The sequence below is a fragment of the Branchiostoma floridae genome, chromosome 14 (assembly GCF_000003815.2).
Source record: "Branchiostoma floridae strain S238N-H82 chromosome 14, Bfl_VNyyK, whole genome shotgun sequence".
NCBI classification, from domain to species: Eukaryota; Metazoa; Chordata; class Leptocardii; order Amphioxiformes; family Branchiostomatidae; genus Branchiostoma; species Branchiostoma floridae.
In genome coordinates, this window is record NC_049992.1 from 1,638,960 (window position 1) to 1,652,660 (window position 13,701).

At 43.0% G+C, this 13,701-nt stretch overlaps 2 protein-coding genes across 3 annotated transcripts in view; both read left to right on the forward strand.

Moving 5' to 3' along the window:
* Positions 1 to 1,562: 1,562 nt before the first annotated feature.
* LOC118430951 (caspase-3-like) overlaps positions 1,563 to 13,701 on the forward strand; it is a 22,294-nt gene continuing 10,155 nt past the window's right edge. The window contains exons 1-2 of the mRNA XM_035841980.1: positions 1,563 to 2,246; positions 2,551 to 2,807. Coding sequence (XP_035697873.1) covers positions 1,682 to 2,246; positions 2,551 to 2,807 — 822 coding nt within the window. The 5' untranslated portion in view covers positions 1,563 to 1,681. The remainder of the gene's footprint in view (positions 2,247 to 2,550; positions 2,808 to 13,701) is intronic.
* Positions 5,115 to 7,698, forward strand: LOC118430953. Of its 2 annotated transcripts, XR_004832910.1 has the most exons (5): positions 5,115 to 5,252; positions 5,417 to 5,628; positions 5,793 to 5,969; positions 6,434 to 6,634; positions 7,274 to 7,698. XR_004832910.1 is itself a non-coding variant. In XM_035841982.1 (4 exons), the coding sequence occupies exons 2-4, from the start codon at positions 5,804 to 5,806 to the stop codon at positions 7,318 to 7,320; spliced, it is 414 nt and encodes a 137-aa protein (XP_035697875.1). In that variant the 5' UTR covers positions 5,295 to 5,628; positions 5,793 to 5,803; the 3' UTR covers positions 7,321 to 7,698. The 2 variants fall into 2 exon arrangements, 1 of the variants encoding a protein (XP_035697875.1); XM_035841982.1 differs by lacking the exon at positions 5,115 to 5,252 and having other exon boundaries at positions 5,295 to 5,628.

The following is a 13,701-nucleotide window of genomic DNA, read 5'->3' on the forward strand; positions in this document are numbered from 1 at the left end:
AAGGCCCCTACGGGGAACATGAATAGATATCTCGACTGCGACCTTGGTGATGGCCAGTAGCATGCGCACGTTGATCCTTGAACATGCTTGTCTATTTTAACACAGCAACAGAGCGTGTTGCAAATTACATAATGTGAACAACATTAAAATGTTACTAGATAAAATGTGTAAGCAAATACAAAAGGTTTACCTTCACATGGTCTAGTATGACAAACTATTGTTCTGTTATTCTTACTCAACACATTCATATCCATGGTGACCAGCCTCTCCAGCTCTGTCCTCTCACTTGCTACATAATATAATAAAACCTCAGTGTTTGCTACTTTACGACTAACAATGGTGACAGCCGTCTGGTCCAGGTCCTTGAACTTATTTGTTGCTTTTTGGAATTGAATAGGAAAGAAAAGGCAGAAGAAGACAAAGGTTCAAGAACATTATGTTTCCTATTGTAAAGGTAAGCATAAAATTTCCATGCAGGCACCCCAGCCCCATATGTCCCGCTTTGCCCGCCAATCACAAGTATTATGACCCTCCTCAGGAATGTTAGTGCGTTTCGTACCTTTCCCGCTCTTCTGCTTTCTTGTTCTGCAGCGCCTCCGCCATTTTACCTAGCATGCCATCGTACTCCGCTCTCAGCTCGGCTACTCGCTTCTCCTGCTGCTCCTCCCAGGTCCGCACTTCAGCCTCGTTCTCAGCCACTTCTTTCAGAGTTTTCTCCGCCTTTTCCTTCTGGGCTTCCTGTTCCTGAAAATTGGGGATAGAGGTATTCAGGACATATTGCCCTCTGAAGAGAGAAACCAAAGTAGGCAAGAAAATGGCTGAGGATAGAAGAGTGTGGAAAGCGTTTATTTAGAGGATTAGACTACACGTCGTTGGCCTAAAGGCATCAGGGTAGAGAAGAAGTAGCCATTGTATATTATCAGATATGATTCCACGATATCCGTACTATCAGGCGGAGGATCCTTTCAACGATTTAATTAGAAAAAATATGCCATTGAAGACTTTTGCCAGAAGTCAAACTTCTACATTCAGAAACTTCTACGTCAACACGGAAGTGCACTCAATTTAGCTTAAATAAAGAAATGTGGCTTACATATTATATAACTATGGAATCCCATTGACAATGTTCCACCACTCCATCAACTTTCATAAATATGCAAACAATTTAGGAGTAAACTAAAGACAAAATAGACGCTAACGTACCAACAGAGAAGCCGACATCGCCTCCTGTAGGTTTGCCACCACGTTTTGAAACTCTTCGGCCAGCGCCTTGTGCCTTTCCTCCACCTGTCGCTGGGTGTCACTGTTCTGCTCATCCACACCCTGTATCGCCTTCCTTAGCGTTTCAACCTGCAAAAGTGGAAGTGCAAACAGAACAGAGGGCATCATAAGTCAGACTATAGCTACCTATAATAGCTCTTATATGGAACATTGGGTGTATTGCATGGTGTTACTCACTGCAGCACGGTGTGTATTCTGCAGAAAGTGCGTGCAACTAACCATGGCATTTTTAGAAAACAAGTTCAAAGTTCGTGAGACCAGGGGAATCCCCTGACGTACCTGGATGGCCGCCATCTTGGTTTCACAAGTGGGAGGTACTTTTGTGTTGTACATCCTGCTAAGTTCCATGGGAAGCTAAATCCGGTAGGTAATATTTAAAGCTACGTTGACCAGAATAAACATGTCGTTTGACTGGCAGGATCAAGATTATGATTACGAAGTCGAACCAGACCCGTCTGACTATCTCGACTACGCTGACCATTTCGAAGTCGAACCAGACCCGTCTGACTATCTCGACTACGCTGACAATTTCGAAGTCGAACCAGACCCGTCTGACTATCTAGACCAAGTTGACGGGTATGAAGACGGACCAGACCTGTATGACTTTCAAGAAGACCTGATTGACGAGTCCCGAACCGAACCAGGCCCCTTAGAACTGCTTGGGTGCGACGAAGCAGAACTGACTGAAAAAGAACGCCTAAAGACTGAACTAAGACATGAAAGAGAAGCAAAGGGAAGCGCGTTTGCCCTGTGTCGGAGACTGGAACAGGAGACCGTTAATCTAAAGACCCAGGGAGAAGCTGACAAGAGAGAAATAGAGCGACTGAAAGAGCAGATCGCATCTTCATCCAACGAAAACACCAGTTCGTACGACATGAGCCAAGACCCCCGCGGAGTCTGCGTCATCATCAACAACATCCACTTTGAGGACATGGCGGACAGGGATGGGGCAGAGGGGGATACAGGTAAGGGTCTGGAATTAGGAAAATGGGGAAAGGAGGGAGGAAGGGAGAGAGGGAAGGTTAAAAGGAATGATATACATAGGGGGTAGGGAGATAGGGAGAGGGAGTGATATAGGGAGAGAGGGATATAGGGAATGATATGGGGGAGGCAGGGAAATAGAGGGAGGGAGAGAGGAAGGGATATAGGGAGGAGGGAGGACGGACGCATAGAGAAAGGGATAGAGAGTGGAGAGAGCCAGGGAGGGAGGGAGGAAGCAGGGAGATATGACAGAGATTAGAAGTAATTCATGTATATATTTTATCACAGATCGTCTCCGAGAAGTCATTGAAGGCCTTGGCTTCACCGTCGTGACCTTCAGTGACCTTGACCATGCCAAGATGGTGGCTACTATGAAGGACCAAGGAAAGGCCGACCACTCCAACTACGACTGTTTCGTCTGCGTCATCATGTCGCACGGCACCATGGGAAAGGTCTACTCCTCCGATGACGTAGGCATAGATATCTGTGAGCTCATGAAGCCCGTCAATGCTAAGAAATGCCCCTCTCTCAAAGGCAAACCAAAAGTGTTCTTCATTCAGGCTTGTCAGGGAGAGAAAACCCAGAGAAAGGAAGGCTTTGATGGCGAGTATGACGCCAAACCTGTCCCCTTCATCTGCCACGAAGCCGACTTCTTCCTGGGCCTGGCCACGGTCCCAGGCTATGTGGCTAGGCGGGACCAGGACGGGGCTCCATATGTGCACCATTTGGCAAAACTGCTGAAAGATTTCGGCCCAACTCACGACCTGTCCGCCATCATGGCCATGGTGTGTGACAAAATGAACGACATCCATGACGACAAGTGTGGGTGGATCTCCTCAAACCACAGCACTTTGCGCAAAAAGGTCGTCTTCAACACAAAGTGATCCACTTCTGATCAAAGTGGTCGTAACAACAAAACATGGTTTTGGTTTCTACAATTTTCTTTCTTGGCATTGATCCGGTCCAAGGCATGAGACACAGATATTTCTTTGCCTTAAATCTACATTAAGATTGTAAATTTCTCAGTTTTTACATGATCTGTTATATCAGTCATGTTGTTCGTATACTAAACGATGGCATAGAAGTTAGCTTTGTGTGTCAGAAGTGTACAGTACTTTGTAACCGTGTAAGGTTAGCAGGTGAATGGAAGCTTATCGCATGTAAAATAAGTTGAAATACACCAAGATTTATGGATTATATTTACACATTGGATTACACTAAACAAACACATTGTAAACGATACTTATCGCAAATATTGTTGGTGGTTCCGATATCTAAGGTCACTTTCTGTCAAATACTTATCTATTGCTAGCTGTCTATATCCAACTGAAGGTAAGGTTTTAAACAGCATTTCCTCCAATTCAGGTCTAAGTCAACTCAAACACAAGTCCATTATTGTACATGGTGTTTGATGGCAACCTTGCCTATGTGTGCTGAAAATAAGCTTAGACATTACATTTCTATACCACAGGTATTTTGATAGTGAATATATTAGTAACAAACCCATGGTACATTAAGTTCATTTTATTGTTTGCAACGTGAGAACACAACAACGCGAAATCAGCCTTTATATGTGCCAAACTCTATATGTGCCAACACTAATACAACAGCAAGGCCGCAGTAATTGTGTTTATGTCATGAGAGAACCAACAACGTGTACACATAACCTTTGACCCCTTTGTTTGCACCTAAGCAGCCATGTTGTGACGTAGGGGGTTCCCCATGACGTCATCGGAGCTGGAGGCACAGTTCATGATACGATAACAAGATTTGTCTGAGATTTGAATGATAGATTTTATGATATGCTTCTTCAAGGGCTCATTCATTGTTTGAAGAATTTTGTTATACTTAATCAAAGTAACTATTTTCCTTGTCATATTTTCCAATGAAATAGCCAGTGACTAACTTTGTCTGAGCTGTTTGCAAATAAATGTTTGTGGCTTTATTTACAGCAATGAACTTTTGCCTTTCTTTACTTCATAAACATTCATTTAGTAGACAACAACAGTAGACCCCCGCCCAGCAAGCAGTGTCACCTCCTGCAGCCTTAAATCACCCAGTATCCTGGCTATAGAATGCAAAAATGCCGGAACATCCCGTCATGTCACGTTTTGATACTTCATGTTCTGATACATGATTTATTGGCACGTGAAAATGTTGTTTCATTCCACTATCAGTTAGCAACGTCACACACCAAGCCACAAAGCAACGACATGACTACAAAAAAACCCAACTAGGGAAACCTAAGTCCTGCGAACCTTCCCGTACACATAAACTGTAACGCCAGCTTTCCGCTTGAATGAATCAGTACAACAGTAAGCCGAGGCAGGTAAAGGTCACGGGGGCATGTTGGTACAGGAAAGGTCTGCTCGCCAGATCGACCAAAATAACAGTACATTAGGATAAAAGATCAACTCGATGTAAGTCACAAGGTTTGCTCAGAAAGACAGTTTCAAGTCTTAAATGCCAACTCCTTAGCACGTCGGACTTTTACACCTCCTGCATTTCCTTCCTTATCGTTTCCACCTGCATAAGTTCATGCGCAAACTGGGGGTAGCGTAACTACCTCCGATAGCTCGAATATTGTATATTTTGCATAATGGTATTTGACGTGGCATGTTGTGCATTCTACAGAAACTACAGGAAACCAACCAGAACAAGTTGAAATGTCGTCAGACCAGGGGAATCCCCTGACAACACCTGGATTAGCCGCCATTTTGGTTTCACAGGTAGGAACTGCTTGGACTTGTGAGGCCTTCTAACGGAAGCTACATCCTATATATAGTAGTCAAAACCACCTCCGATAGCTCCTATCTTGTACCATGTGTATATTGCATGATATTACATGCTGCGGTACGTGTGTGTTTTGCAGAAACTGCAACTGATTACCGAAGCACGGGCTGCACAGGTTCAAAGGTCGCCAGCCTGGTCTTGGGGAATCCCCCTGCCTCTATCCGGGCTGTAGACAGGACGCCATTTTGGTTTCACAGGTGGGTAAACATCCATGTAACGTTAAGGATTTACCACCCTTCGAACGGACGTTTTTTATATCCTACAGGTGACAATTAATTGACGTTGATACGCCAGGATTAGCGTCTTCCGTTTTCTGACAACAAAACTAATAGAACTCGACTCTCCCTGTTCCTTGCTGCAGGTGAACACCAAAACAAGACGGCCACCCTCGAAATGGAACCTGTAATTAAAATAAACGCCGACGCCTGTGTTGTTGTGAGCGGGCTTTTGGATCGTGTCAACAGTCAGAACCTGAGGGGCGTCTTCAATCTTGGAACGGTGACTCCAGAATAAACCAACTGGTCACATTTTCAACAATAGGAACTGCACTGGTAGAGTTGCCAACGCCAGAAGGTGTGTGCACGTATACATTCATCAATTCCTCAATCGAATGTTCCACTACTTATCAGGAATGGCTCCTATTTGACCAAGTTCTGCAATTTTTTAGTCCGCATAAAAGTCTGGTGTACACCTATTAGCTGCGGGACAGTTTTAAGACATGCCCACCGTTATTGTAGGCGTCGCTGACATGCTGGCAAACGAGACGAAGCTACAAGTGAGAAGGCTGCGGTCCGTGTTTCCTCGATATGAAAACGGGACAACCTTGGACGGATGGGAAGTGTTGTTTACCCTAGAGACATTCCTCCAGTCACTGCTTTTCCCGCGTGATGACTTTCAACAGGGATTTGAATCAGGTAAGTGGATGCTTGTTATGTTTTATGGTATAATAACGTTACATTGTCCACATTAACGAACATCCCTTGCATACGTCTCAGAGATTAAGCCTATAAGTAGACAGTGAGTGCAGAGAATCTGGAAATATGTGAAGGACGATGGGAAGAAAACTACAAGGGTGATGAAAACTACAAAAGCCCACATGGACGTCATGTGTGTAGAACAAGACGCTTTGAGAAATAAGAGAAGAGGGTGATGAAGATCACCTTGATGTTGTACAGGTGTGTTGCGGAACAGGGTCAGAGTGAAAGAGCAGGGGAATCCCCTGATAAACCTGCAAAAACTAGTTTAAAGACTTTATATAAGAAATTTTGATTATACAAATAACTTGACCCAGTAGGGGAGATTTACTGGTAAATGATTAACGTCTTAAACAGTTTCAGTTGAACAACTCTAAAACGAGCTATTACGTGTGTTACTCCAGGCGCATCACAGGGGGCAAAAGAACGTTTTTACTTCGCTGACCTCGACTTGGATGCAGACGCCTGTGTTGTTGTGAGTGGGTTTCCGGCTGATGTGAACAACATCCACTTCTGGTATTTAATCAGTCAGGCGGAATGCATAAGACAAGCTGTCGTGTTTGCAACAACAGGGACCGTTCTGATGGAGTTCTTTAGGCCCGAGGGTAAGTACACACATAGTATCTATCAGGTGTACAACAGAACAATGAATGAACTTAATTGTTCAACAGTTGTACACGGCGCGGTATATGACAAAGTACTAGTAACCAATAAAACTATACGCTTCTTTTTTATAGTCTATGACAACAGGAATGTGGACGGAATAGCAGATTTACTTAATAAATGTTAAACATTTCATTTTGTTACAATACATTCTCTCTTTTGTAAATCCCTGCATGTGAATGAAAACGCTACTATTAAGATATCTGCCAATTTTGTAAATATTTTTCGTTCCTGTTTATGATTTATTTCAGTGGGAATAGGGAAGTCCTTGATTAAATTTAACGGATAGTTTGGCAACATTGACTGTAGTCACTGCAAAACAATAATAAATAAATAGATTGAAGTAATTACAGATTTCATCAATTATACGTTTCTGTATGCAACAATGTAGTCGACGTCAAAAAGACAAAACTCAAAATTCAAACGATGCAAGAGAACCTCTGATATCTGGACCAGGCCTAGGCTGAGAATATGTATTGTTGGCCTCCCACATTGTTACAAAGAGAAGGCAGTAACATGATATAGGTCCAAACTTAAGCACATGTTCACCTCTTCGTTATTATGGTATATCATTCATACAGGGGCTGCCATCTTTCTCGCAAATAAAATCGACTGTTGGAAGAGCTAGGGCTCCAAGTGAAACAACTGGAGTCCATGTTTTCTCCTGAGGAGAACATGTCAACCTTACAGAAAGAACAAGAACTGGCTATGCTTAAGCAACAACTTGAGACCGCCAAGCAGACTCTGGTTAACAAAGAACAAAAGCTTCAGCACGTGACGGTAGAAAAGAAGGTCCTTGGAGCTGCGTACAGACGGGACATCATTAATCTAAAGAACCAGAGAGAAGCTGACGAGAGGGAAATTGAGCGACTAAAGGAGCAGATCGCCTCATTGTCCACAGAGATAATCACCTCGTACGACATGGGCCGAGACCCACGTGGAGTCGCCATCATCATCAATAACATCCACTTTGAGGACATGGCGGAGCGGGATGGGGCTGAGGGAGATAAAGGTAGGGTTTGGGATCAGGAAATAGATGGATGGATGGAGAATGAGTCGATCCTTTTTGTGGATGAAAGGATAGATGGATGGATATATTTGTTGATGGATGGATAGCTATGTAGACAGAAAAAGACGTCATTTTCACTTCTATATTTCACACAGATCGCCTTCGAGAAGTCTTTGAAAGACTTGGGTTCACTGTCGTGACCTATAGCGACCTTGGCCACTCCAAGATGGTGGATGTTATGAAGAACCAGGCAAAGGCCGACCACTCCAACTACGACTGTTTCGTCTGCGTCATCATGTCGCACGGCACCATGGGAAAGGTCTACTCCTCCGATGACGTAGGCATAGATATCTGTGAGCTCATGAAGCCCCTCAATGCTAAGAAATGCCCCTCTCTCAAAGGCAAACCAAAGCTTTTCTTTATTCAGGCTTGTCAGGGAGAGAAAACACAAAGAAAAGAGGGTCTTGATTATGGCGACCATGATGCTAAACCTGTCCCCGCTATCTGCCACGAAGCCGACTTCTTCCTGGGCCTGGCCACGGTCCCAGGCTATGTGGCCAAGCGTTACACTTTGCGGGACACTGAGCAGGATCCTGAGAAAGTCGGGGCTCCCTATGTGCACCATTTGGCAAAACTGCTGAAAGATTTTGGCCCAACTCACGACCTGTCCGCCATCATGGCCATGGTGTGCGACAAAATGAACGACATCCATGACGACAAGTGTGGGTGGATCTCCTCAAACCACAGCACTTTGCGCAAGAAGGTCGTCTTCAACACAAAGTGATCCACTTCTGATCAAAGTGGTCGTAACAACAAAACATGGTTTTGGTTTCTACAATTTTCTTTCTTGGCATTGATCCGGTCCAAGGCATGAGACACAGATATTTCTTTGCCTTAAATCTACATTAAGATTGTAAATTTCTAAGTTTTTACATGATCTGTTATATCAGTCATGTTGTTCGTATACTAAACGATTGCATAGAAGTTAGCTTTGTGTGTCAGAAGTGTACAGTACTGTGTAACCGTGTAAGGTTAGCAGGTGAATGGAAGCTTATCGCATGTAAAATAAGTTGAAATACACCAAGATTTCTGGATTACATTTACACATTGGATTACACTTAACAATGTATAAACACATTGTAAACGATACTTATCGCAAATATTGCTGGTGGTTCCGATATCTAAGGTCACTTTCTGTCAAATACTTATCTATTGCTAGCTTTGCTGAAGTGTTGTTGTTCGAAATTCTGTCTATATATAACTGAAGGTAAGGTTATAAACAGCATTTTGTTCAATACAGGCCTAAGTCAACTGAAACGTCCTGTTAAAAATGTCCATCCATGCTGAAAAGTCAATTCTTGTACATGGTGTTTGCTGGCAACCTTGCCCATGTATGCTGAAAATAAGCTTATAAATCACATTTCTATATCACAGGTATTTTGATAGCGAATATATTAGTAACAATCCAATGGTACATGTAGTTGGAGCAGGAGCACAATCTGCCTTTAAATGTGCCAAACTTTATACGTGCCAACACTAATACAACCACAAGGCCACAGTGCAGCGGTGAATGTGAAGAGAACCAACAACGTGTACACATAACCTTTGACCCCTTGGCATGCACCTAAGCAGCCATGTTGTGACTTAGGGGGTTCTCCATGACGTCATCGGAGCCGGAGGCACAGTTCGTGATACAATAACAAGATTTGTCTGAGGTTGTTTTTTTTTTAATGATAGATTTCATGCTGTGCTTCTTCAAAGGTTCATTCGTTTTTGAAGAATTTTGTTATCCTTAATTAAAATAAACATTTTCCTTACCGTAAGGATTCTTTTCCAAACGAAAAGCCAATGACTACCTTAGTCTGAGCTGTTTGCAAATAAAAGTGTGTGGGTTTATTTGCAGCAATGAACCTACGAAGGAGACTTTTGTCATTCTTTACTTTATAAACATTCATATTAGTAGACATCTCCTCCCCCCCCTCCCCCCCCCCCGTCAGCAAACATTGTCACCTCCTTCAGCCCTTCACCCAGTAACTGGCTATAAAGTACATATGCCGGTCATGTTGTCGCGTTTGCTTACTTCATGGTTCGAGCCACATAATATATGTGCAAGTTTATATGTTGTGTCGTTCCACTATCGTCAGGTCCTTCATTCAACCGTTAGCAGCTTCACACACAGCAATGAAAGGACAAATGACGACAAAAAAACAGACAAGGGAAACCTCAGTCTTTCCCTCTTACATGCCCCCCCCCCAGCAATTATACATGATTCAGATAGTAACGAAGTAAGATAGAACGATGCTATTAATCTATAGAGCTAGAGCTATGCGACAGGCCCAGGTCCGTTGTATGAATAGCAAATGTGTCCATTTCATGTGTAAGATCGTCGAGCAGTTTTTTTTACAATCAGATAAGTCAGTTTCTTTGGTTCAGGATAATTTGGACGCTTGGAACAGGTAACAAAGACAACAGGAAACTTCATACTTTGTTCCTGAATGGCCCACCTTTGATGTGCAACAAAAGCTGTTCCTGATGTAAAGAACGCAGAAGAGGCTCAAATGACGACGGAACAAAAGAGTCAACAAATACCCTTGAAAAACGTACCAGGCGTAACCACAGCAAAAACAGACTTTGATATGATTTCCCCAAAAGTACGATGTGCAGCATTCTCATACCACAGTGCACACCAGAAAGGATACATCACTGCGGGCTCTTTGTATACATAAAACGCCAACCAGGTGCACGCACACATAACAACGCTAGCGCTTATAGCGCGCATCTTATGTAAACAACCAAGATGATGAGGGTTCCCATGACGTTAACTGATTTGAGGCTGTGGCGCAGTTACAATTCGACATTTAGGGGTTTTGCAAACATTACGAGTGAAAACCATGAAAATAAAACCAAGTTCAAAGGTCGTTGAAAATTCCCTACAACGCCCGGGCTGCAGACAAGATGACGGCTTGGTTTGACAGGAAGAGACTGAATATCCAGGGTTTACAGGACGCAACATCCTGCGGACGACATTTGGAGCTTCGTTAAACAGCAATAAACATGTCGTTTGGCTGGGATTACGACGGAGGTGATGAGTCAGACGTGTATGACCTTCTATACGATGATGGCGACTCCCGGACCGCACTAGACCCCTATGAACTGCTTGAGTGGGACGGAGCAGAACTGACTGAAAAGGAACTGCTAAATGCCGAACTACGACATGAAAGAGAAGCGAAAGGAAGCGCATTTGCCCATTGTCAGAGGTTGGAACAGGAAACCGTACAGCTTAAGAGCCGGGAAGAAGCTGACAAGAGGGAGATTGAACGACTAAAGGGGCAGATCGCCTCTATGTCTATGTCTACGGGTTCAGAGACAAACTGTACGTACGACATGAGCCGAGCCCCCCGCGGAGTCTGCGTCATCATCAACAACATCCACTTTGAGGACATGACGGAACGGGATGGGGCGGAGGGAGATACAGGTGAGGGTTTGGGATCAGGAAATAAATATAAGGATGAATGGATGGATGGATGCAAGAGTAGACAGATAGATACAGATATACATGTAGATAGATTGTCGGTTGTAATGTTTGATATCTTCACAAACACACGATGCCCTTTGTTACCTATTCTATTCTTCACTAATCATTTTCAGACGCCAGCAGCCACTTCCATTACATCAAGGAAAACGTGACCACCGAATGGAAGGACCTGGCCTACCAGCTGGGATTCACCCGGCCGGACATCGACACCATAGACGAGAGGAACAGGGACTACAAGTCTCGCTGCCTGGACACGCTGGGGGAGTGGCAGAAACGGAGAGGAAAAGCGGCCACCCTGACTGCCCTGATGGAGGCTCTGATGGAGCTGGGGCTGACGAGTGTTGTGGACGGACTGAAGAGCAAGTATCCAGGTAATCTATGCATTATTTTTCCCTCACCAAAAATAATGATTTCTTTTGCCATATTGGTCTGTCGCATATCTGTTTAGATAAATCAACTGCAATTTATTTTGCTACAGGGTCCCTGTTGTCACCACAGTGCTCTGGGTGACCAAGTAAGGACAACAACATTCAGCTCATAATTACACTTAAAAGATAATGTGGAGTTTGATGTCACGGCTACAGTTTCTTTCTGTATCCGTATTACAACGACTTCCGTTGCCTTCCTGTGTTTCCTGATGTCGTATTCAAGTATTTTTTCTGAAATCATATTGCAACTATATGTTTTCAAAGAGTTAAGATAATCAATATTCAAACTTTGGAGTTTAACATTTATGATGCTTTTATTTGAGTAATGTTGTATTTGTTTTAATTCAGCTTGTGTACTTGTCTGTTATATCAGTCATGTTGTTCTTACACTACACCCAAGATGGTACAGAAATTAGCTTTTTGTCTCAGAGGTGCACTGTGAATAATAGCAGGTGAATTGTACCTTATAGCATGTAAAGGAAGGTGAAATACACCAAAAATACATAATCTCTATATATTATAATATCTGGATTATATTTACACATTGGATTATACTACTTGGAATATATCAACATTGTAGAGTATACTTAATGCAAATATTGTTGATGGTTTTGATATCAATGGTCACTTTCTGTCAAATACTGATAGTTATCTACTGCAAGCTTAGCTGAAATGTTGTTGTGTTTTTGTTTAACATTTTGTCTATACATAACTGAAGGCATGGTCATAAACAATACTTTTTTCAATGCTGGATTAAGTCAACCCAAACACACGTCCATTCTTGTATATAGTGTTTAATGCCAGTCTATTTCCTATGTATGCTGAAAAAAAGCTCAGAAATGGCATTTCTATATCACAAGTATTTTGATTGTGAATAAGCAAGAAGTAACAAACCCAAGGTATATGTAGATCATTTTACTGTCTGCAACGTGAAACACAACAGCAAAATTAGCCTTTATATTTGCCAAACTTTATAAAGCGCCAACACTAACACAACAGCAAGGCCGCAGTGCAGCGGTGATTGTGTTTATGTAATGAGAGAACCTACAACGTGTACACATAACCTTTGACCCCTGTGTCTGCACCTAAGCAGCCATGGTGTGACGATGGGGGTTCCCCATGACGTCATTGGAACCGGAGGCACAGCCCATAATACGATAACAAGATTTTCGGAATCATAGATTTTAAACTTTGTTTCTTCAAAGATTCATTCATTCATTACATGAAGAAAAATAAATATTTGCCTTGTCATCTTTTCCAAACGATAGACCTGTGACTACCTTTGTCTGAGTTGTTTGCAAATAAAAGTGTGCCAGGCATTATTTCCAGCAATGAACCTACGAACGAGACTTTTGTCATTTTTTTACATCATAAACCTTTATCTAAGTAGACATCAACAGTAGAAATCCCACCCGCCCCCAGCAAACATTGTCACGTCTTGCAGCCCTTCACCCGAAACCTGGCTATAAAGTACAAACATGCCGGAACACCCCCGCCAAGTTGTCATGTTCTGATACATAATTTATGGGCACGTGAAAATGTCGTGTCTTTGTACTATTGTCAGGTACGTCTTTTAATTGTGTAACACGACTCCAAAACCTACTTCGGAAACCTCAGTCCGGCCCCCGGATCCCCTCGTGCACCAGCTTTCCGCTTGAATGAATCAATACAACAGTAGGCCGAGGCTGGTATAGGTCACGGGGCATGTTGGTACAGGGAAGGTTTGCTCGCCAAGTCAGCCAAAACAACCCATATAAGGACAGTAGAGCAGTTTGATGTGAGTAACAAGGTTAATAACTCAGAAAGACAGATTCAAGTTTTGTTAGAACATGGCCACTACCCCTCAGCCAATGGGAGCCCTTCAATTACTGTGATTATATCCACATAGTGCAGAAAAAGTGTTGTACTATCCAAAAAGTGTGGGATTATGTAAAATTTGCATAAGATAATACCACACTTTTTGGATAATCCAACACTTTTTCTGCACCACTGGTCGGATCACACACTGTGCTAATTGCCAAGGGGATTAGAGAGGAT

Excerpts from the sequence above, each read along its gene's own strand:
- LOC118430953 (XM_035841982.1), top strand. The coding sequence starts at position 5,804 with ATGCTGGCAAACGAGACGAAGCTACAAGTGAGAAGGCTGCGGTCCGTG. Across the intron at positions 5,970-6,433 it reads TCAACAGGGATTTGAATCAG|GCGCATCACAGGGGGCAAAA; the intron begins GTAAGTGGATGC and ends GTGTTACTCCAG. Across the intron at positions 6,635-7,273 it reads GGAGTTCTTTAGGCCCGAGG|GGGCTGCCATCTTTCTCGCA; the intron begins GTAAGTACACAC and ends TCATTCATACAG.